Consider the following 20831-nt stretch of genomic DNA (forward strand, 5'->3'; position numbering starts at 1 on the left):
TCCCCATGTTAGCCAGGGCAGGAGACAGTTCTCACATTACTGCCCTCCTCTTTCTGACCTCAGTATATACAGTGGACACCAGCCCCTCGCGGGCTTCCTTAGAGTTTCTTTAAAATAAAGTGGGTTTGGGGCTTCCCTGGTGGCTCAGTAGTAAAGAATCCGCCTGCCAATGCAAGAGATGTGTGTTCTGTCTCTGGGTGGGGAAGATCCCTTGGAGGAGGAAATGACAACCCGCTCCAGTATTCTTACCTGGGAAATCCCAAGGACAGAGGAGCTGGTGGGCTACAGTCCACAGGGTCACAAAGACTTGGACACAACTGAATGACCAAAGACGTACCACGAACACAACCCGAAGCCTTTTTAAATGGATTCAGGACCTAGATGTATACCTTCTGATAAGTATAGTGGTGTCAGATATCATGGCTGGGTAGTTGTAACTGCAATAATTCTGTGGCTGTCTCACAGTAGAAAACTGAGTCACTCCATGAACTTTTCAAAAAGAAAATTACTCAGATGAGAAGAGAAGGAATAAATATGTAGTTCCAGCCCTGTTTTACTTCCAGTGAACCAATTGCTTTCTCCGTAGTGTCCCTATGCCTCAGTGCTCCCGTGGTATCATGATGGATAATAAAAACACAGACTCCTGCAGAGGAGCACCGCTCCATGGTATTAAAATATGGCCTTGGGATGAAAAGAAATGAGCTTGTGACATCTGACTAATAGGGAGATGAAGCGCTATGAGAATTATTCATAGTGGGTCATAAAATGGAAAGGTTAGGATGCCCACGGAGCAGGGCAGCCAGCAGTGCTCGGGGGCTGTTTGCATTCTGCTTCTCGAAATGACAAATTCTAGTCATCTGAGCCTTCTCGAAACTTCCCATCCACTAGGCTTGGTTAGGTTAGTGCACACATGATTTTTTTACACACGCGGGTGGCTGTGCACAGATCATGCAGATGCTAGCAGCTACAATGGAGCCAGACCGGGGCACAGATCACTTGAGACATTCCATGTGGTTTCCAGGGAGTCCTGTATTATCTGTTTATTTTTGGTATAAGATTTGTCTTTGTACTTTTACAGAATCAATATAACAATATCTTTGTGTGTCCTGAATCCAAAATGGGCTGTGAATGAGCTACTAAGTAAACGAAAGAAATCATCTACTTAAAAATTTTTAAAATTTACTTTATGTATTAGTTTTTGGGGGGATAGAGGTTTCCTTGATGGCTCAGATAGTAAAGAATCTCCCTGCAATGTGGGAGACCCAGATTCAATCCCTGGGTCAGGAAGATCCCCTGGAGGAGTGAATGACTTCCCACTTCAGTATTCTTGCCCAGAGAATCCCACGGATGGAGAAACCTGGTGGGCTGCAGTCCATGGGGTTGCAAAGAGTTGGACATGACTGAAATGACTTCAGTTCGGTCTCTCAGTCATGTCTGACTCTTTGCGACCCCACGAACCACAGCACGCCAGGCCTTCCTGTCCATCACTAACTCCCGGAGTCCACCCAAACCCATGTCCATCGAGTCAGTGACACCATCCAACCATCTCATCCTCCGCCGTGCCTTCTCCTCCTGCCGTCAATCTTTCCCCGCATCAGGGTCTTTTCCAATGAGTCAGCTTTTCACATCAGGTGGCCAAAGTATTGGAGTTTCAGCTTCAACATCAGTCCTTCCAATGAACACCCAGGACTGATCTCCTTTAGGATGGACTGATTGGATCTCCTTGCAGTCCAAGGGACTCTCAAGAGTCTATTCCAACATCACAGTTCAAAAGCATCAATTCTTCGGCGCTCAGCTTTCTTCACAGTCCAACTCTCACATCCATACGTGACTACTGGAAAAACCATAGCCTTGACTAGACGGATCTTTATTGGCAAAATAATGTCTCTGCTTTTTCATAGGCTGTCTAGGTTAGTCATAACTTTCCTTCCAAGGAGCAAGCGTCTTTTAATTTCATTGCTGCACTCACCATCTGCAGTGACTTTGCAGATGACTTAGCGTGCACTTATTTTTTTGGTTGCACTTGCAGGCTTTCTCTAGTTTTGGTGAGCAAGGACTATTCTCTAGTTGCTGTGTGTGGGATTTTCATTGTGGTGGCTTTTCTTGTTGCAGAGCACAGGCTGTAGGGCATGGGGGCTCATTTGCTGCTTGGCATGTGAAATTGTACCGGACCATGGATCGAATCTGTGTCCCCTATATTGCAAGGCAGATTCTTAACCACTAGACCACCAAGGAAGTCTCAGAAATCATCTACTTTTGTTTGAACTGAGGTTCTCAACCTGTGGCCCCTGAACCCATAGGCAGAGCATCTCAAACTCAGAGGGCAGCAGGGGCCCATGAGAAGCGGGTTTTCAGTGTCGAGTCCTATGTGCCACAGCTGGCAATCCTGATTCTCAGGGTCCAGAACAGGGCCCATGAACCTGCATTTTTCATGCGCACCCTGGGTGTTTCTGAAGCATATGGTCTGGGGGCTGCCTTCAGAGGAATCCTCTCCCGAGGGTGGGCGGGTGGGCGTGGTGAGGGTTCATGAAAAAGACTGTAGAAGACAGAAAACAAAGTGTGGTTACCACAAGGGAAAAGGTGGGGATAAATTGGGAATTTGAAATTAACAGATATAAAGTACTGTATAGAAAAGAGATAAACAAGGTCCTACTATATAGCACGGGGAACTATATTCAATATCCAGTGATAAATCACAATGGGAAAAAAAAGGAATAAGAACATACACACACACACACACACACATATATATATGTATATATAACTGAATCACTCTGTTGCATACCTGAAGCACTGTAAACCAACTATACTTCAATTAAAAAAATAAAATAAATGGATAACAAATTGTGCTAGGTCCACATAAAGGAATGGTGGTGGTTTAGTCACTAAGTTGTGTCTGACTCTTTGTGTCCCCGTGGACTGTAGACTGCCAGACTCCTCTGCCATGAGATTTCCCAGGCAAGAATACTGGAGTGGGTCACCATTTCCTTCTCGCAACACAAAGGAATACTGTTCAGCAGTAAAAAGGAATGAACCCCTGATACATGCAACAAGGATAACGCTAAACAGAAGTCAGACGCAAATAGTATGTAAAGTATGATTCCATTTCTGTGAAATTCTAGATTGGATAGAACTAATTTACAGTGACTGACAGATCAGCGGTTTCCTAGGGCTTGGACTTGGTGTGGGGACCCAGTGCAAAGTCATATCAGGAAAATTTTGGGGGTGATGAAAATGTTTCAGATTTTGATTTTAATGCTGGCTATTTGGGTGTGTTTAGTTGCTCAAAATTCCTGGAAGGATACATTTAATATGGGTGCATTTTATTATATGTAAATTTTAACTTGATAAAGATAAAGGGTAGAAATACCCCGTGCCTGAACCTCTGAAATGCTATGAAAACTGGGCATTCACATGTGTCTGTGCATTTTTCAGAGATGAGAACACACAGCATCCCTCACATATCAAGAGACATCTGTGTCCCCTAGGAGTTACAATCCCTGATAGCACATGGTCCCTATGAAACTCATGATTGTAACATCTTATGGTGAACCCAAATCAAGTTTTTGGCCCACCCAATAAAGCACAAGACACTCATTTCCAGCTACATCCCTGGCCCCTCCGTTTGCATCCTCAGCAGGCCTGTAACCAGCACATCAACTGACCGCCCTCCCTCCAAGCCTGCATCCCAGTCTCAGTCAGGGCTGCCACTCTGCTCTCCATTGAAGACCTCACTCCCCAAAGGCTTCTCAGCTCCTTCCTTTCCTGCAGCCTCCAAACACACCTAACTCCCGTCACTTCTCCAGTTCAAATGTCTGAATGCACCACCTCCTCTCCATTCCTGGTAACACTCTCACAGGCATGGTCCTCACTATTCTTCACCTGAAGATGACGCCACCTTCAGATCCCAATAGCCTGCCTTGCAACTGTGAGAATGTCCTGATTCTTACATAACACATCCCACTCCTGATCGGCATAACAAGCTCTTCAAGTGCAGCAGCAGCCTTCCATGCCAACCTGGTTGCTAACCAGTGTGCTCCTCTCCCTTCTCACTTCCCTTCCTTCAAGAGGAGGCCAGGTTCTACCATCAGAAGATGCCCAGCACATGGTGGGCAGCTATATTTGCAAATGGAAAGAGTAAGCAGATAAAAATGACATTACTTGTTGACCTCTCTCTCTACAAGTCTGCAGACTGATAACCTGTTTCCATTGAACCCTTCATTCTGCTTCCCCATCATCTTTTATATTAAAGATTTTGTTTTCTATTTTATTTCATATTTATTTATTTATTATTTTTGGCTGTGCTGGGTCTTTGTTGCTGGAAACAGGCTTTCTCTAGTTGCGGTGAGTAGGGTCTACTTTTTGTTGAGATGCATGGGCTTTTCATTGCGGTGGCTTCTCTGGCTGGGGAGCACAGGCTCTAGGCATGTGGGCTTCAGGAGTTGCAGCATGCAGGCTCAGTAGTTATGGCCCCCGGGCTGTAGAGTACAGGTTCAATTGTTGTGGCACAGGGGCTTAGTTGCTCCAAGGCACGTTGAATCTTCCTGAACCAGGGATAAAACCCGTGTCCCCTGCAGTGCAGACAAATTCCTATCCACTGTACTTCCAGGGAAGTCCCTCCCCATCATCTTCAACACAGTCCCGATGACCTCTCCAAAGATGCCATAGCTCTCTCTCCTCCCACTCTAGCTATCAGCCTCGCTCTGTCCCCAACCTTTGAAAGCACCAAACTTCACTTTTCTCTGACGCTTTCTCACCTTCATACCTTTCACACTGCCCTTACCTGCCTGCTCTGCTCCACAAACTCCACTTGTCTTTTAACCCTGTCAAAGCCAGCTCCACTGTACAGCCTTCCCTATTTTGGGTTTTGTCCAAGAGTAATTTCCAATCAATTATTTACTGTTTCTAATACAGCATTTTATATGTGTATGTGCATGTTACATGTATATGTTAGGTTTAATTAATTAATTCTCTGAAATTTATTTTAAATTATAGTCTGAAAGAGGGAATTTTTTCCCAGATGGATAGCTAGTTGCCCTAACCACCATTTATTGAGTAGTTCATTATTTTTACACTGACTTGAAATACCACCTTGACTCTTTGTTAAACTGGTCTGGGACTTCCCTGGCAGTCCAGAGGTTAAGATTCTGCACTGCTAATGTTGGGAGGTGCAGGTTTGATCCCTGGTCAGGGAACTAAGATCCACAGATTAGGAAAAAATATTTGTAACATGTATAATAAACACTTTTTAAAAAGCTGATCTGCTTCAATACTCTCTTTCCATTGATCTATGTGCCTGTTCATGGATCATTAACAAAATGACTACTAAACATAATTGCTTTATAGTATGTTTTCACATTAACAAAGTATGGTTCTTTTTAAAAGAAATGTCTTGCATATTCCTGAATATTTTCTTTCCCAATTTAATTTCAAGAATCAGTATTAAGATTCTATGAAAAGTCATTTTAGAAATTTAATAAGAATTGTGCTGACTTTATAGATTAATTTGCAAGCAGTTGAACCTATAACAACATTGAATGTTGTCAAGGATCATGACGTACCTTTTTATTTATTCACATATTCTTTTATATCCTTCAGTAGAGTTCTTTACACTTATTTTCTCATATATTCCATATTTATTTTTTCATTTAGTTCTCAGTATTTTATAGATTTTTAAGCTAGTCACATTTTCTAATAAACATTTTTCAATTTGTTTTCACTTAAGTTTAAGAAACAGCACATTTTCTTTCTAAGGAAAGAAAATTATTCCTGAAAATAGTTTTCTTTAACTCTGGCTATTTCAGTAAACTCTTATTCATTCTGATAATTTGCCAATTGATTCTTTTGGATTGCGGGAGTGGGGGGGTAGATAATCACATCATTTTAAACAATGAGAGTTTCCACCTTTTGCTTCAATTTCATTATTTTATTATTGGGTTTCCATGATGGCTCAGAAGTAAAGAATCCAGCTGCAATGCAAGAGACACAAGAGACACAGGTTTGATCCCTGAGTCTGGAAGATCCCCCGGAAGAGGAAATGGCAATCCGCTTCGATATCTTGCCTAGGAAATCCCACAGACAGAGAAGCCTTGTGGGCTATAATCTGTGGGGTCACAAACAGTTAGACACAACTGAGCATGCATATATTTATTATTATTTTTTGTTTGTACTGAATTGGCTAAAAATCTCTCTGTGTCAGTTGGTTTGGCTGTCACAACAGAAGGTCACAGACTGGGTGGCTTAAACAACGGAAATTAACTTTCTCCCAGTTTGGAGACTGGAAGTCTGAAATCAAGGTTCCAGCAAGGTTGTTTCTGACAAGACATTTCTCCTCTGCTTGCAGACAGAGCCTTCGTCCTGTGTCCTTTTCCAGCCTTTTCTCTGTGAGCACATAGCAGGAGTGGGGGTAGCACGCTAGTGTTCTTTCTTCTTATAAAGGACACCAGTCCTATTGGCTTAGGGCTCCATCCTTATACCTCATTTAACCTTAGTTAGCTCCTTAAAAGCTGTTTCCAAATAAAGTCACCTTGAGGGGTCAAGGCTTGAACACAACTCAGTCTACACCAATGTTTTTGAATAATATCAATGCAGATTTTTTCTCAGTTTTTCCTTTTCCCATTTCTGAATTATTATTAAAAATAATTTTTCATCCTGAATATGAGAAACAATGAATTCAAAATATGCAACGGAAACAAATTTGATACAAGTCAGTTATCCTATAGGTTTATTTGAAAAATGTATGTTTGTGCATAGAGTACCCAGTTGACTGGTAGACACAGACCAGATGTTTGAAAAGTAATTGTTGACTGATGCTTTATAGAACTTTCTTTTATAGAATTTATAGAACACAAATCTTTGCTATTATGTGTGTGTGTTGTGTCTATAATGTCCATAAGCTATTGTATTCAATATGATACAGATAAGAGGTTTATGTTCAAAAAGCAATCATTCATTTTTTTTCTTTCATTCAGTAGACTTGCTGTTCAACTGTATTTTAATACAAAAGACATCTTCTCTCTGTGGTGTTTAAAGACCTTGGTTATTCTCCTTGAACCAAAGTGGTAAATACTGTAATAAATAGAAATCTATATTTCTTATTGGATCAAAAAAGGAGGCAAAATATTATGGCTATAGTTTATAATTCTACTTTGTTATGAATTGGAAATTTTTTGACAAAATATCACATTTTAAGTCATAAATAAATAGTTCATGCTGAGCAGCTTCCACCAAAACATACTCTTCTAATCCTTCAAAGCAAAAATTAAAGATATGCATGGTGAAAAAAATCCTAAAGCTATTTCGTATCTGCCATGTATGTTACACTTTTTGCAAGCTCGCTGATTTCATTCTTCTTCTATCTCATATCCAATCTCAAGGAGGCTCTTTTTAGAAAAAAAATAACACATCGACTAAAATCCCACACTTTTAGTGACATGTACCTTGAGTCCAAATCCCTGGTTTGCATCCTTGATGGCTTAGTGATCTTGGCAAGTTCCTTACTCTTTCCCAGCCTCAATTTCTCCATTCATAAAATTAGGAAAGAAACACATTCCTAATGGGTTTCCTGCAAGACTGCATAAAATAACCTATATGATATTCTAAATGAAATCTCAATAGATGAAGTAATTTTGCTATTATTATTAAACACTGTCATAATTTCTTTAATACTGATTTAATTTGAAATACTTTACTTGTTCATAGAAATGAATCTGGAGAAACCTTAAGAAGTCTAATTTCCAACCATACTTAATTTTTGAAAAACCCTAATTGAACTTCTGAGTTACTTGTAAGGTTATATCCAGGACTACAAATTTTGTTCACAGATGCACCAAAGATTATAAAACATCCTTTGTTAGTGGTGGAAAATAAACAGCTTCTTACAAAATAAGACTTCATCCTTCAAGAGTTTATAGATTTATGCCCAGTGCTTTGATTTTAAAAAAAGAGAAAAAGCCTTTTTTTTTTTTTTGAGTCAGAAATGTTTCTCAAACCACCATAGAATAGCAATTATGACTCTCCACTTTTATTTTTATTGCTGGTTTGAAAAGATGACTCTACAATGCCTACAATACACCAGGAAGATATTATTCTACAAATAAAGGCCCAGCATGACATTTATGAGAAAGCCATTCCTCCTGCGCAAAGCTGATTTGTGCTCAGCCCATGCGTTCCAAGGCATTGCAAATAAAGGTACCTTCTCCACCCGGCTGGTCAGACACAAGGTGAAGGGTTGTCTGTGCCGGTGGAATTTCAGGAAATGCTCAGCTCCTGTCCCAGCAGAACACATCTGTGGCCAGCAAAAAGAATCTGGACTTTGAAGATGAAATATCTTGCCCAGTTCCCATCCATCTTGGCCATCTATTGCTTCTGCCTGCTACAAATTCCTTCCTCAGGTAAGGGGACCCCCTTCCAGGAGACCCCAGCTGGTCTGAGCTCTAAGGAAGACTGGGACAGACCTTGATCCTTCAAGGCACTTCTGGAAGGAGTCTAGCTTGATTTCCTCACCCACCCTCTAGAAATGGCTTCCATCAGAGAGGAGGGACAAAGCTAGATGTCACAGCCTTTTAGGAGGTTACTTTCCCATGTGGAACTGCCTTTAAACAGCTCTTGCCCTGGGGCTGGCCCCAGGATGTGCCACTGAAACTGTGAGGAATATAAGTCAGGGGGCAACTCCAACATGTTAGTCATATGTGGTAATATGTGACCATATATAGAACTTCAGAGTTCTATATGTGGTCTTAGAACTCTGAAGACATGAGAGCAGAGATGGTAATAATTCTGAGCTTACAGTCCCAAAGACTGAAGATTGAGGGACCGTTGGAGAGGGGCAGTGTAGAAGTGAACACAGGAAAAAGGAATCTTTTCATAGTCTTTCCTCTGGATTGGACAAGGATGTTGGGAGGGGTGGTGGTGGGGAAGTGGGGTGGGGGCAGTGTCCCAAGAAGCTCCTGTCTTCCAAGGCTTGGGCGCTGTCCGAGGTGCTGACGGGACTCGGGCAGTCGCATCAACAACTGAGAATCAGTGCGTTTGTAGGGAACAAGGGTTAGGCATGGGGTTCGTAGTCAAAATTTCTTACCCATCTCCAGGTAACTCGCTATATGATACAGGAAGTAGTGGAAGCTCCTGTTGGAAACATAGTTATTTCAAAATTTTAGATTTTTCCATTAGAATTTTGGTTTAAGGAGTAGAATATCTGTGAAAATATATTTGACCAGAAAATACACTTCAAATAGCATATTTGTTTTTCCGTGTTCTGCGGTGTAATCACAAAGCTTGGGTGTTGCAAGGAACCATGGAATTTATCTAGTTTAGCCTCTCAAAAGAGCAGGGATCACCTCTATGGTTTCCTTATTTGATTACTTTCAGTGACACTCAGCTCACTACCAGACCAAGTCAGCCAGTATCTGCCTCCCCTGGTTTCCAAAAGCATCTTATTAATATTACAATGTCTTATTACCTTTTATTTACCTGCTTACATATTTATATCCACCTCCCTCTTTTTAAAATTTAATTTTCTGTTCCCTGAGGATGGGGTCCTTATGATCTTTATCATCGTATTGTTAACACAGAAACTCTTAATAAATCCTTAGGGGATTGTTTTGAATTACTTTGCATTTTTTAATACCTTCAGTCATCAAAAACTTTTTTACATCAAGCTGCAATATGATCACATGTACTTTCTAACCATTAGCCTTAGTTCTGCCCTTTGGGGATATACAGAATAAGACTAATATTTCTTATGACAGTTCTCAAAATAGTTGGAGGCAGTTAACACACGCTTCATAATTTTTCTCTTGGTGAAGGAAACCTACACTCAGTTCCATCAGCTCACCACATATCCTATCATTTCAGGTAGGACTATTACCTTTCAAGGTTGGGACAGTGTTATTTGCATATAGTATTATTTTCTTGGCTTATAGCGAGATGGCAGAGAGCAGAATATCACTGAATATTAAAAAATAAAATATTACTTTTCAGCCAGATATTTCCTGTTTCAGATTTTAAAAATTTGAATTGGGCATCTCATATTTATCCCATTTAATTTCATCTTGTTAGTTTTGATCTATCCTGCAGCTGATTCTTTCAGTTGCAGTATTAACTATTTTTTCAAGTGTTGTGTTGTATGCAAATGAGATGTAGACTTCATTTAGGTCAGATAAAAATCGACAGGCAGAGGGTTCAGGTACATGCCAGTAGCAACTTTCCCCATAATCCTACCCCTGAAGTGTCTGATGAGGCAGAGAGACAAATGGCCATATTTCTTTAAAGTTTCAGGACCAACTCTGTTGCACAATGACTGCATTTTATTAATATAATTAGGAGAAAGATAAAAAATGAAGTAGAAGTGTATTGTAGTGGTAAATACAAAGTTTTGAGGAGGTTGCTTTTAAAATTCATTTTTATTGGAGTATAGCTGATTTACAGTGTTGTGTTAGTTTCTGCTGTACAGCAAAGTGAATCGGCTGTATATAGACGTATTTCTCCTCTTATTTACACCAATTCTTGATATCCTGTCCCTACACATTCCATGTAAATACAAACTGAGCTATCACCTAGGTGCTTTTTCTCTTCTTTCCTGACTTGCTAACTCTTGGTAAATATGAAAAACCATGCAATTTTAAGTTAATTTTGGCACAAGCCTGAGATTTGCTAGTGGTAGGTAGAAGTGTGTTTTCTTTGTCAGTCCTTTTAACAACACCATATTAATAGAATCACTGTATGTTTTTCATGGTAAAGATTGAAAAGTTGGTGCTACTACCTCTTCTGTCCTAATGGAGGTTTTTATGATTTCTCACAATAGGATTTCCTCGACCTTTAGCTGATGCTTCAGATGGCCTGGATATTGTGAAGTTTGAGGTACATCATTGTTCAGTAATGTGAGATTTTTATTTAGTCTTAACCTTGAAAATATCATGTGGACAATGTTCACTTAAAATTATTTTCAGATCAAACTATTTTCAGATCAGATTCTTGGCTACAGCAGAAACACATTGTTGTCATTTTCATGGCCTCATTTAAATTATCTTGGGAGCTGTGTTGAAATTCATGGCCGCTGTGGGAGAAGATAATGCAAGGTTCATAAAGGAAACAATTTTAGAATTTAATTTTAATTCTATTGATTAAGGAATTTGTACTTATCTTTGATTTGTTTTCCTCATTTTTTTAGCAGATGGCATATTGGGCAAGTCTTTCTAGACAACCTAAGGTAAAAAAAATTGATGTACGTAAGATAATTCTTACAGTGCACCCGTTTATGCTGTAATCAATATCTGTAAATAAGCACTCTTTTGTAACCTACAGAATTCTGTGTGTATGCATTGTGTGTATAAAAATACGGTTTTAGGAAATAACAAGTGAATCTCCTAAATAGAAATGACCATAAAATATTGGTAGTTCATCTGCATTCTTACAATTATCATAGTCGTATATACATATCATATACATAATCACATGCTGAGCTGTGCTTAGTCGCTCAGTCATGTCCTACTTTGTGACCCCATGGACTGTAGCCCGCCAGGCTCCTCTGTCCATGGGATTCTCTAGGCAAGAATACTGGAGTGGGTTGCCATCCCCTCCTCCAGGGGATCATTCCAACCCAGGAATCAAACCCAGGTCTCCCACATTGCAGGTAGATTTTTTACCATCTGAGCCACCAAGGAAGCTGAAGAATACTGGAGTGGGTACCCTATCCCTTCTCCCGGGGATCTTCCCGACCCAGGAATTGAACCAGGGTCTCCTGCATTGCAAGTGGATTCTTCACCAGCTGAGCTGCCTGGGAAGCCCACATAATCACATATACACATATAATTGCATACTATGCGGGGTTACAGTACTGATCCAAACGGACAGAATTACTTCTTTCATGGAACTTATATTCTAGTTGGGGAAACAGTCTACAAGATAGATAACTAAAATTTTAAAAAACATTTTTTTCTCTAAAAAGAAAAAAATAAAGCAAGGAAAGTGCATATGATCTTGAGGGTTGGCGTTCATCACCTAGAAAATCATCTTCAAATTTTTTTTTGACTTGGAAAGTAATGGTATAAAGTTGATAAACATGGTAACAAAAATATTGTTTACCTGATATGTGTCCAGAACATGCACACACACACACACACACACATACACCACACATACGCAATACACACACACTTCTTGAACAGATGCTCACAAAGAGACCAGGAGTTGTAAAAGTAGTAAATACTTCTGGCTGATTTAGAAATGGTGATGGTAAGGAAGTAGAGAGTTAATGTGCATTGAGCCTCTGCTGTTCATAGTTTAGGTTCGTTTGTGTGTGTGTGTCCATATGCATGTGTGTATGTGTACATGCATAGCACAGACAGAAAGAGAGAATTATGTAAGTATTGGTTACTGAAGAAACTCTCCACAAAGTTTGTAGGAAGATCTACGCACAGCAACAAAATCAAAGTGTTTCTGACAGCTTTCATTTCTGTCTTGATTGAAGTTTGAGCTGATTCAACAATGTTTATAAATGAGATGAGATCAGTCAGTATTATAAATGAGATGAGACCAATAGTAACCAGATATTTGCAGGATCATTCACAGTACATCTTCTAGTAGGATATGCTGCCAGTACAGCTTTTCCTGGGCTGTCATTCATGCAGACAGAACAAAGTGATGCTCTAACAAGGATTTACAAATTAAAAGCTGGGTTTTCTGAAAACAAAACAAAACAAAACAAAAAAACAGTGAAGATTCATGTAGAGAGATTTTAGCAGGGGAAATTGGGCTATATGAACCAACCCTCAAAACACTGAATTCTAGCATATGCCCAGGAGCAAATTAAAAGTTGCAACCATTATTTTATCCTACCTCTTAGTCAGATGGCCATCTGGGAATTGATTAGGGTATTGCTTCAACGAATTATAGAGTGTTTTCCCTGAAGATCGAGAGGGTAAAATAAGATTAAGTTTTAAGGTAATGTTATTGCTGGCAAATTTCCTTTTTGCAAGATTCCACATCAACTACAGCCTTATTAAGGTGGTAAAATGATTTCCTTTTAGACTGCCAATGTATTTTGTAATATTCAGGTAAGTCAAGAAGGTATCTGCTGTAATTTCTACTGGAAACCTGCCCTAGTAAAATTCTATGTGACATCCTCACTATTCTCTTTTCAGGATAATCAAGACATATACAAAAGGGTGAGTACTACCAGCCCAGCAACAAAGTATGCAATTACTACACTTTTGGCAAGTGACACTTAGAATTAAAATCAATCTTTTTTCCCCTCTTATTTAGTTTTTATTTCACTACTCCAGAACTCAGGAGCCGGCGCATCCAGTTAAAACAGGGGTCAGTATTTTATCATAATCATCTTTCTGTAAAAGTCACTTTCCTCTGCCTGCCTTTGTCCCTTCTCATTTAATATAGGCAGATAGGGACTTCCCTGGTGGTCTTGTGGTTAAGACGTCGCCTATCAATGTAGGGGGTGCAGGTTCGATCCCTGGTCAGGGAACTATGATCCCACGTGCCTCGGGGCCAAAAAACCCAAAACACAAAACAGAAGCAATACTGTAACAAATTCAATAAAGACTTTAAAAAATGGTTCACATCAAAAAAATCTTTAATATATGCAGATAAATAGAAAAGCAGGGGACTTACACTCTTGGTGCTTTTTTCCGAGTACTACAAGGATCATTTCTCTCCCTCTGTGAGGAAGGGGCCAGGGAGGTCGACAGATCTGAAAAGCTAGAGAACACATTACAGAGAAGGAAAAATTAGCGAGAAATCACTTTTTATTATGCAGTTAAACACAGGGACAAGAAGAGCCTGGTAAAGACTGAACTCTGTTTACATTGCTCGTTATTACCTTTTGTTTTTAAATTTTGGAAAACTACTTTGTTAAGTGTAAAGTGCCATATTCCCAACAGTAATCCATGGATGTCTTTTGTCACTGCCACAGTGTAATATGTGCTGTGGGAATTAAAAGCACCACCTCTAGTTTTCTTATTATAAATTTGAATTATCCTCAGGGAGAGATTGTTGAATTTCTACAGGGTATGATTTGGAGAATACTGGGAAGATCATAGAATAGAATTTTTACTAGAATTTCAATGCAGTCACAGTGATTGAAATTATACTATTAGAAAGTTGCTTATTTAATCAAGACTTTCCAAGTCTTCAGGAAGATCCTTAAAAACAAGCACACAAACAAACATACAAATACCAAGCAAAATGTTTTTTTCCTTAGAGGCAAAGACTCAAGGGTAGTATAGATTCAGTCATGGGGATCAGGTAAAGAGGGGATATCGTCAAGACAGGCCATGGGCGCTGCACGTGGAGCAATGTCAGTAGTGGAAGGGGGCTTCCCTGCAGTCCAGTGGTTAAGACTTTGCCTTCCAATGCAGGGGGTGCAAGTTCAATCCCTGGATGGGGAGCTAAGATCCTACATGCCTCACAGCCAAAAAACCAAAGCATAAGACAGGAGCAATATTGTAATAAATTCAATAAGGACTTTAAAAATGGTTCACATCAAAAAATCTTTAAGAAATAAAAACGGGAGGGAAAAGATACATTCCATGCCTATGATGCAAGTTAACTTTTGTTCTTGTTGTTCAGTCACTACGTCGTGTCTGACTCTTCTCTTTTGCGACCCCATGGTCTGTAGGCTCCTCTGTCCACGGGACTTCCCAGGCAAGAGTACTGGAATGGGTTGCCATTTTCTTCTTCAGGGGATCTTCCCAACCCAGGGGTCAAACCCACGTCTCCTGCATTGACAGGTGGATTCTTTACCACTGTGCCACCAGGGAAATAAAAATTAAGTTTTACTTTGAGCCAAAATACCTGGGGAGAATTCACAGGACTAGATGAGGTAGGGTGTGTATGTCTGAGTGTGTGCTGGGCAGTCACAGAAGAGACGTTCAGGGAAATAAGATGCATTGGGTGGTGGTGATGAATGGCACCTTTTAGCCTTGTCCCCTAGAGGAGGGGAGCACACCCGGAGAGCAGAGAGCATCTTCACAGAGATGCTTCTGTGAGATGAAGTGTTCCACTCTAGGACAAATGCTTGAGGTTAACACAGATACAAGTCTGATTTCCCCTAAGGGAATGTTTTTAAGTGATGTGTTGGAATGAAATGTGTGAGCCAGGCAAGCGATTCTTTATTGATATCATAAAACTTCAGGCTTAGGCTTGGAAACAGATTTTACTCTGAAAATTAAACCCATTTGTAAGAGGGTGAGCAGACAGGATTGCGCATAGCCCTGGGCTCCGTCCTGGCACCATCTGACCCTCACCGCCTCTTTGCCAGTTCCCTCCCGTGCACCCTCTAATGCGTCTGGCAGCCAAGCTTGCTGATCGAAGGATGAAGACGTTTTGGCGGCGTGTATGTACCTTTTCCTTCCACCATACTGTTAATACGGCTAAAAGTTCACTTCGCTGTGATGAATGCCTTTTGTCGCCTTGGGTGGTGCTCGCTGGCATTTCCTCCTTGTACAAGCTTCACACCGTGGCTGCAGGGCTGGGGTGGGGGAGGGGCTGTGGTCCAGCTTCCTGACCATCTTCTCCTCATCGGTGCTCTTCATCCTTTTCCATTTTAGTTTTTGTGCCATTTTTTTCACTTTCTCTGCCCCTTCTTATTCTTCCTCATTACATAGACACCTGCCCTGGTCATACACACTGCTTCCCATTGTCTCACCTGCTCCTTTATTCTTATCTCAGAGATTTGTTTCTTTTTTAATATTTTTAATTATTTATATTTGGCTGCTCTGGGTCTTAGGTGCAACATCAGAGCTTTGTTTCTTAAAAAAAAAAAAAAACTCTAATACTAACACAATGTTGTAAATCAGCTATGTACTAATATTAATAAAAATTAAATTTTAAAAATGAATCATTTTGATTAAAATTTTTTAAAGTTTAGCTATGACTGGCTTCAGTAATGGGCTTCCCAGGTGGCACTAGTGGTAAAGAAGCCACCTGCCAATGCAGAAGACGCAAGAGACATGGGTTTGATCCCTGGGTCGGGAAGATTCCCTGGAGAAGGGAATGGCAACCCACTCCAGTATTTTTCCCTGGAGAATCCCATGGACAGAGGAATCTGGTGGGCTATAGTCCATAGGGTCGCAAAGAGTCAGACATGACTGAAGCGTCTTAGCATTGCATTGCAGTTTCAGTAATAGCTGAACCTGTTGAAAAAGGTCCATCAGGGTTTTGTTGCATGACACCAAAACAAAGAAACACAATTTTTGGACGATGTGAGTCCAAGTAAGATGACCAACTCATTGCAGTTGGCCCAGAACATGCCTAGGTTTACCTCTGAAAATGCCAAGACCCCAGAAAATTGCTCACTTCCTGAGAAGCCAGTTGGTCACCCCGAGCATAGGCCATCACATTCCACCTGCTCAGATGCTGACAGCAGGCTTCCAGCTTGAGTCAGCCTCCACTACGGGCCAGATTTACTGGCAAAGATGAGCTGAAAAAACTGAAATCATTTATCCTTGAAAAATATGCCTAAGCCAGGAGTCAATTTCAAGTGAAAGCTGTTGGGAAGAACAAGCAAGTTTAACATTGTCCTAGACCTTAAGGCAACTCAATCAAGAAAACATCCTCACCTTCCAGAATATGAAATTGTAATTGTCTCCAAGGCTAGCTGTCTCCTTGAATGACTTTTTTTGCATCTGACTTCTGGTTATCTTAGAATGGAACCAGGGAGGGGCCAGGTCACAGCACCACTGCAAGCCAGGGAGCAGGGGGTGAGTTTCCTATTAAATGAACCCGGTCCTCTTTCCTTTACAGGATTCCAGGGCCACTGCAGCAGATTTTACCAAAAAGGTAGGTAAACCTTACCGCGAATGCCACCCCCAAAGAGAAAGATCTGCATCTCCTAGAGATGGGGGAATGCTTGCAGGCTCTTTGGACCACTCCTGCAAAGAACTGGCCTCACACTATGCTCTGGAATTCTCTGAGGCTGAGCATCTAACTTGGGGTTTCCCTGGGCTTGTCCTGGAGCAGAAAGGAACCAAGGAGCCATGCCCCTGGATGGTACCATTTTATGTCAGTTCTTACAGATGAGTCACGTGGGGCCATCTGCTCCTGGAGATTTGTGTTCTGGCTCAGGGGCCCACAGGCCAGTTGTGCAAATCTGGGGAGGGATCCTGCAGATGTCATGAACCCCATGTATCAATACCTGTGCTTCTTCAAGTTGACCATGAACCATAAGAACCTGGGACCTTGTTAAAATTCAAATGGCTGGGCCCCAACCCCAGAGAATCAGTGGGCACCTGAGGTTTTGCATTTCTAACAAGTTCCCGGGTGTCGTTGATGTTTTGTATCTGGGGACCACACTTTGAAACTACTGCCATAGACATCTTTGAAAGACCTTTGGCACAGCCTGACTGGGTAACAGTTTGTGTTTTTGTCTTGCAGGATTACACTGCCACCTTGGGAAGACCATTTTTCCTTTTCAGGGTAAAGCGTGTTTCTTCTTTTCTTTTTTTCACCCTGATTCTGTTCTACCTCCCCCATTATGGAGTTATTACTGAATGAGCCCGGCCAGGGGCCCCTGGTGAGTCACTGAGGGAACTTTCTCACCCTTAGGGCGTGAGTCACCACTTGGAAAGGCAAAGCTCCAGCGGGACACAGGCTGAGCACAGGAGGGCTCCGGAAGGAGCTCAGGGGTGGGAGGCAGGAGCTACGTTGATGGACAGATGCGGGGACCAACCATAGCTGGAGTCCATTTTCCCTAGCGTGAAGGTCCAGAAAACTTGGCCCTCTCCCAGGAATAGGAGTCTACTGGTCCTTCTCCCAATGGGACTTGAAGCCTCTTGCAAAAGTCACATATGGTCTTTTAGTTCTTGGTGTACCACTTACTAGCTGTTTCACCCCTTAGATCTTCAGTGTTTGCATCAGAAAAACGTGTGAGTCAGACTAAGCGTATGTTCCTCCATCTTCATTCTGTGGTCGCTGGTGCTAAGAGATGCTCTGCAAAGATCAAATACGGTCAAAACCACTGCACCTGACACCCCAGAGTTTACAGAGCACACTTCCATGTCCTCGGGAAACAAGCTCTTTAATGTGGCTCAATCATACATTTCCAAACTTACTTAACCACAGAAATTCTTCCCACCTCCCCAACACCCCAAGTACACCTTTTAAACCTGCATGCCCTGTTGGTGGTTGTTGTCTGGAAAGTGCTTGCAGAAACAGTTGGTCTGGGTGTCCATGGTGTCTTTAGGGTGAGAAATCTCATGATGAATGGTTTGGGGATGGTCCTGCCGTATAAACAGAGGCTGAGGGATGGAGTGGTGGGGTGGGGGACAGTGTCAGGGCTGTAGGAGCAGCAGGGCTCCCGGAGCACTGTCCAGAGGACCCACAGACCCACTACCAAGCTGAGCACCCAAGGAAGCTGCTAACATCCCAGTTAGGAGAACAGAAACTTAGGGCAGTAGAGAAAGAGTGTGGAACCAAGAATCAGATTCCAGGCAGTGTGGTCTCAGCACTATAAGTGGCTCCTTTTTGTTTGTTTGTTTGTTTTCCAGCCAAGGAATGGAAGAAACCTTGACTTTGACACCTGGTAGGATTGTCCAAGGTCAGCCTCTCTGCAACTCTTCTCCAAATAAATGTTTTATGTCAGACATGGGGGAGTGACAGGCAGCCAGAGGGGTGATAGTTTCAAAAAGTGAGGACCATGTGGAACCCCTAAGGACCTCTGCTCCCTCCCTTTCATGCTCTCAGCATCACAGAGACCCCACTGCAGCCTGGCATTGTCCCAAATAAGGCAGTCTTTGCAGGTGCGCTGTCTCCAGCAGCCACTGTGAGGAGGCAGAAGCTTTTGTGACTTCTCACTGGGCCCTTGTGATGAGGCAAATCCACCTATCTGGGATGCTCGGTGGGGAGGAGTTTTCTACAGCGGCAGCATTTCTGACTATAGCCAGGCCAGACTATTCCCTCCATTCAGTTATGCTCAGAGACCCCGAGGTGAAATCTCCGGGGATTTCTCGGCTTCTGGCCTGTGATGGTGTTGGGGGAGTCTGAATGAAGGCAACTCTGGACCTTCTCTGTCTCTTACAATGATGTGGTTCCAGGAACATGAGGCTGCTGTCCTTCAGGGGCGCCCCAGCCTCCCAGCTGGAGCACAACCTGGACCAGCCAGCAGTGGCTGAGGCTCTGGCAGGCCAGAGTGTCTGAGAGCTCTGTCCAGATGCTGGGGAGCACACTACCCCAGCTGTACAGAGGGAGCTGGTCCCTGAGGCCATCCCCCTCACGCTGACCTAATGGCCTGATCAGTTACAACAATAGCATATCTCATGAGTCCTGATTATGGGCCTTTATGCCATGTCAAGTGAGGCATTTTTAAATATGTTGTGTAATAACATGACCCTCTGCTTCATCTCCATTCCGATAATGATTCCATCTGACCTGTACATTTTTCCTTTTTCTTTTTAGAATTCAATGGCAAAAGGAGTCTGGATCAGGCAATCGAGCAATTGTTTTGAACAAACGTCAAATTTCTTTCTGTGAATACTATTTAAAGACGATTCTCTTGCTCTCTCTATTCACTAGAATATTCAATTATGTAGAAAATAAAGTAGCATTGACCTGACATTTTCATTTCTTATTGGAAAGTGTTGGGGGAGGGATTGGATATATTTTTAAAGTGTATGTGTGTTAGTTGCTCAGTCGTGTCCAACTCTTTGTGACCCCATGAACTGTAGCCAACCAGGCTCCTCTGCCCATGGGATTTTTCCGGCAAGAATGCTGGAGTGAGTTGCCATTACCTTCTCCAGGGGAATTCTTCCTGACCCAGGAATCGAACTTGGGTCTCCTGCATTGCAGACAGATTCTTTACTGTCTGAGCCACCAGGAAAGCCTTAAGATACATATGTTTAAAATGTGCTGGATTTGGTATTATTTTAGTATGTCTTGACCACCTTGTTATTATTGAGAGTTGAGAGCACAGGCTTGGGAGTGTCTGGCTGGCTTCAGATCCTGACTCCACCTTTTAGTTGGAGGACTGGGGGTTGGTCACTTTCATGATAAAACAGGGCTGGTAGTAAGAGCATCTTCACATCATTTTTGTGATGACTGAGTAGATAGTCCATATAAGGGGCTTAGAGTGGTGGTACCCAGTGAGCACTCAGGGGGTGTTGGCTCTAGTTACACTTTGGAGATGAGTTTTGTTATACAGATGGTTCCAAAGGGACTTGCCCTGATGACAGCTGCTCCTATATTGCTGACCAGGGGCTCAAAGTTACAGCATCAAGTTAACACATACTCACTCCAATATGATCCAATAATCCCACTTCTGGGCATGTGTTCTTGTTCAGTCACTCAGTCGTGTCCAACTCTTTGTGATCATATGGCATATATCCAGACAAAACTATAATCTGAAAAGATACCTGCACCTCTATGCTCATGGCAGCCCTATTTACAACAGCCAAGACATGGAGACAATCTAAATATCCACTGAGAGATGAATGGATGAAGAGGATGTTGTGTACATACACAAAGGAATATTACTCAGCCGTAAAAATAACAATGAAATAATGCCACTTGCAGCAACATAGATAGACCTAGAAATTATTACACTGAGCGAAAGAAGTCAGAAAGAGAAAGATAAGAACCATATGCTATCACTTATGTGTGAGATCTAAACTATGCCACAAATGAACTTGTCTATGAAACAGAAACAGACTCACAGACATAGAGAAAGATTTGTGACTGCCAAGGCGTGGGAGAGGAACAGGCTGGGAGTTTGGGGTTAGCAAATGCAAACTATTCTATATAGAATGGCCTTCTCCAGTGCGTGAAAGTGAAAAGGGAAAGCGAAGTCGCTCAGTCATGTTCGACTCTTCCCGACCCCATGGACTGCA

General features: G+C 41.9%; 1 protein-coding gene across 1 annotated transcript; it reads left to right on the top strand.

Moving 5' to 3' along the window:
- Window positions 1-8213: 8213 nt before the first annotated feature.
- NMS (neuromedin S) lies at window positions 8214-19561 on the top strand. The gene is made up of 10 exons (NM_001077522.2): window positions 8214-8393; window positions 10802-10857; window positions 11168-11206; window positions 13140-13163; window positions 13261-13314; window positions 15272-15346; window positions 16756-16791; window positions 17386-17427; window positions 18498-18547; window positions 19405-19561. Exons 1-9 carry the CDS (start codon window positions 8321-8323, stop codon window positions 18534-18536), a joined length of 438 nt encoding a protein of 145 aa, NP_001070990.1. The 5' UTR covers window positions 8214-8320; the 3' UTR covers window positions 18537-18547; window positions 19405-19561.
- Window positions 19562-20831: the final 1270 nt, after the last annotated feature.

Source organism: Bos taurus, chromosome 11, assembly GCF_002263795.3.
Source record: "Bos taurus isolate L1 Dominette 01449 registration number 42190680 breed Hereford chromosome 11, ARS-UCD2.0, whole genome shotgun sequence".
Classification (NCBI taxonomy): Eukaryota; Metazoa; Chordata; class Mammalia; order Artiodactyla; family Bovidae; genus Bos; species Bos taurus.

Excerpts from the sequence above, each read along its gene's own strand:
- NMS (NM_001077522.2), top strand. The coding sequence starts at position 8,321 with ATGAAATATCTTGCCCAGTTCCCATCCATCTTGGCCATCTATTGCTTC. Across the intron at positions 13,164-13,260 it reads ATCAAGACATATACAAAAGG|TTTTTATTTCACTACTCCAG; the intron begins GTGAGTACTACC and ends CCTCTTATTTAG. Across the intron at positions 17,428-18,497 it reads GACCATTTTTCCTTTTCAGG|CCAAGGAATGGAAGAAACCT; the intron begins GTAAAGCGTGTT and ends TTTGTTTTCCAG.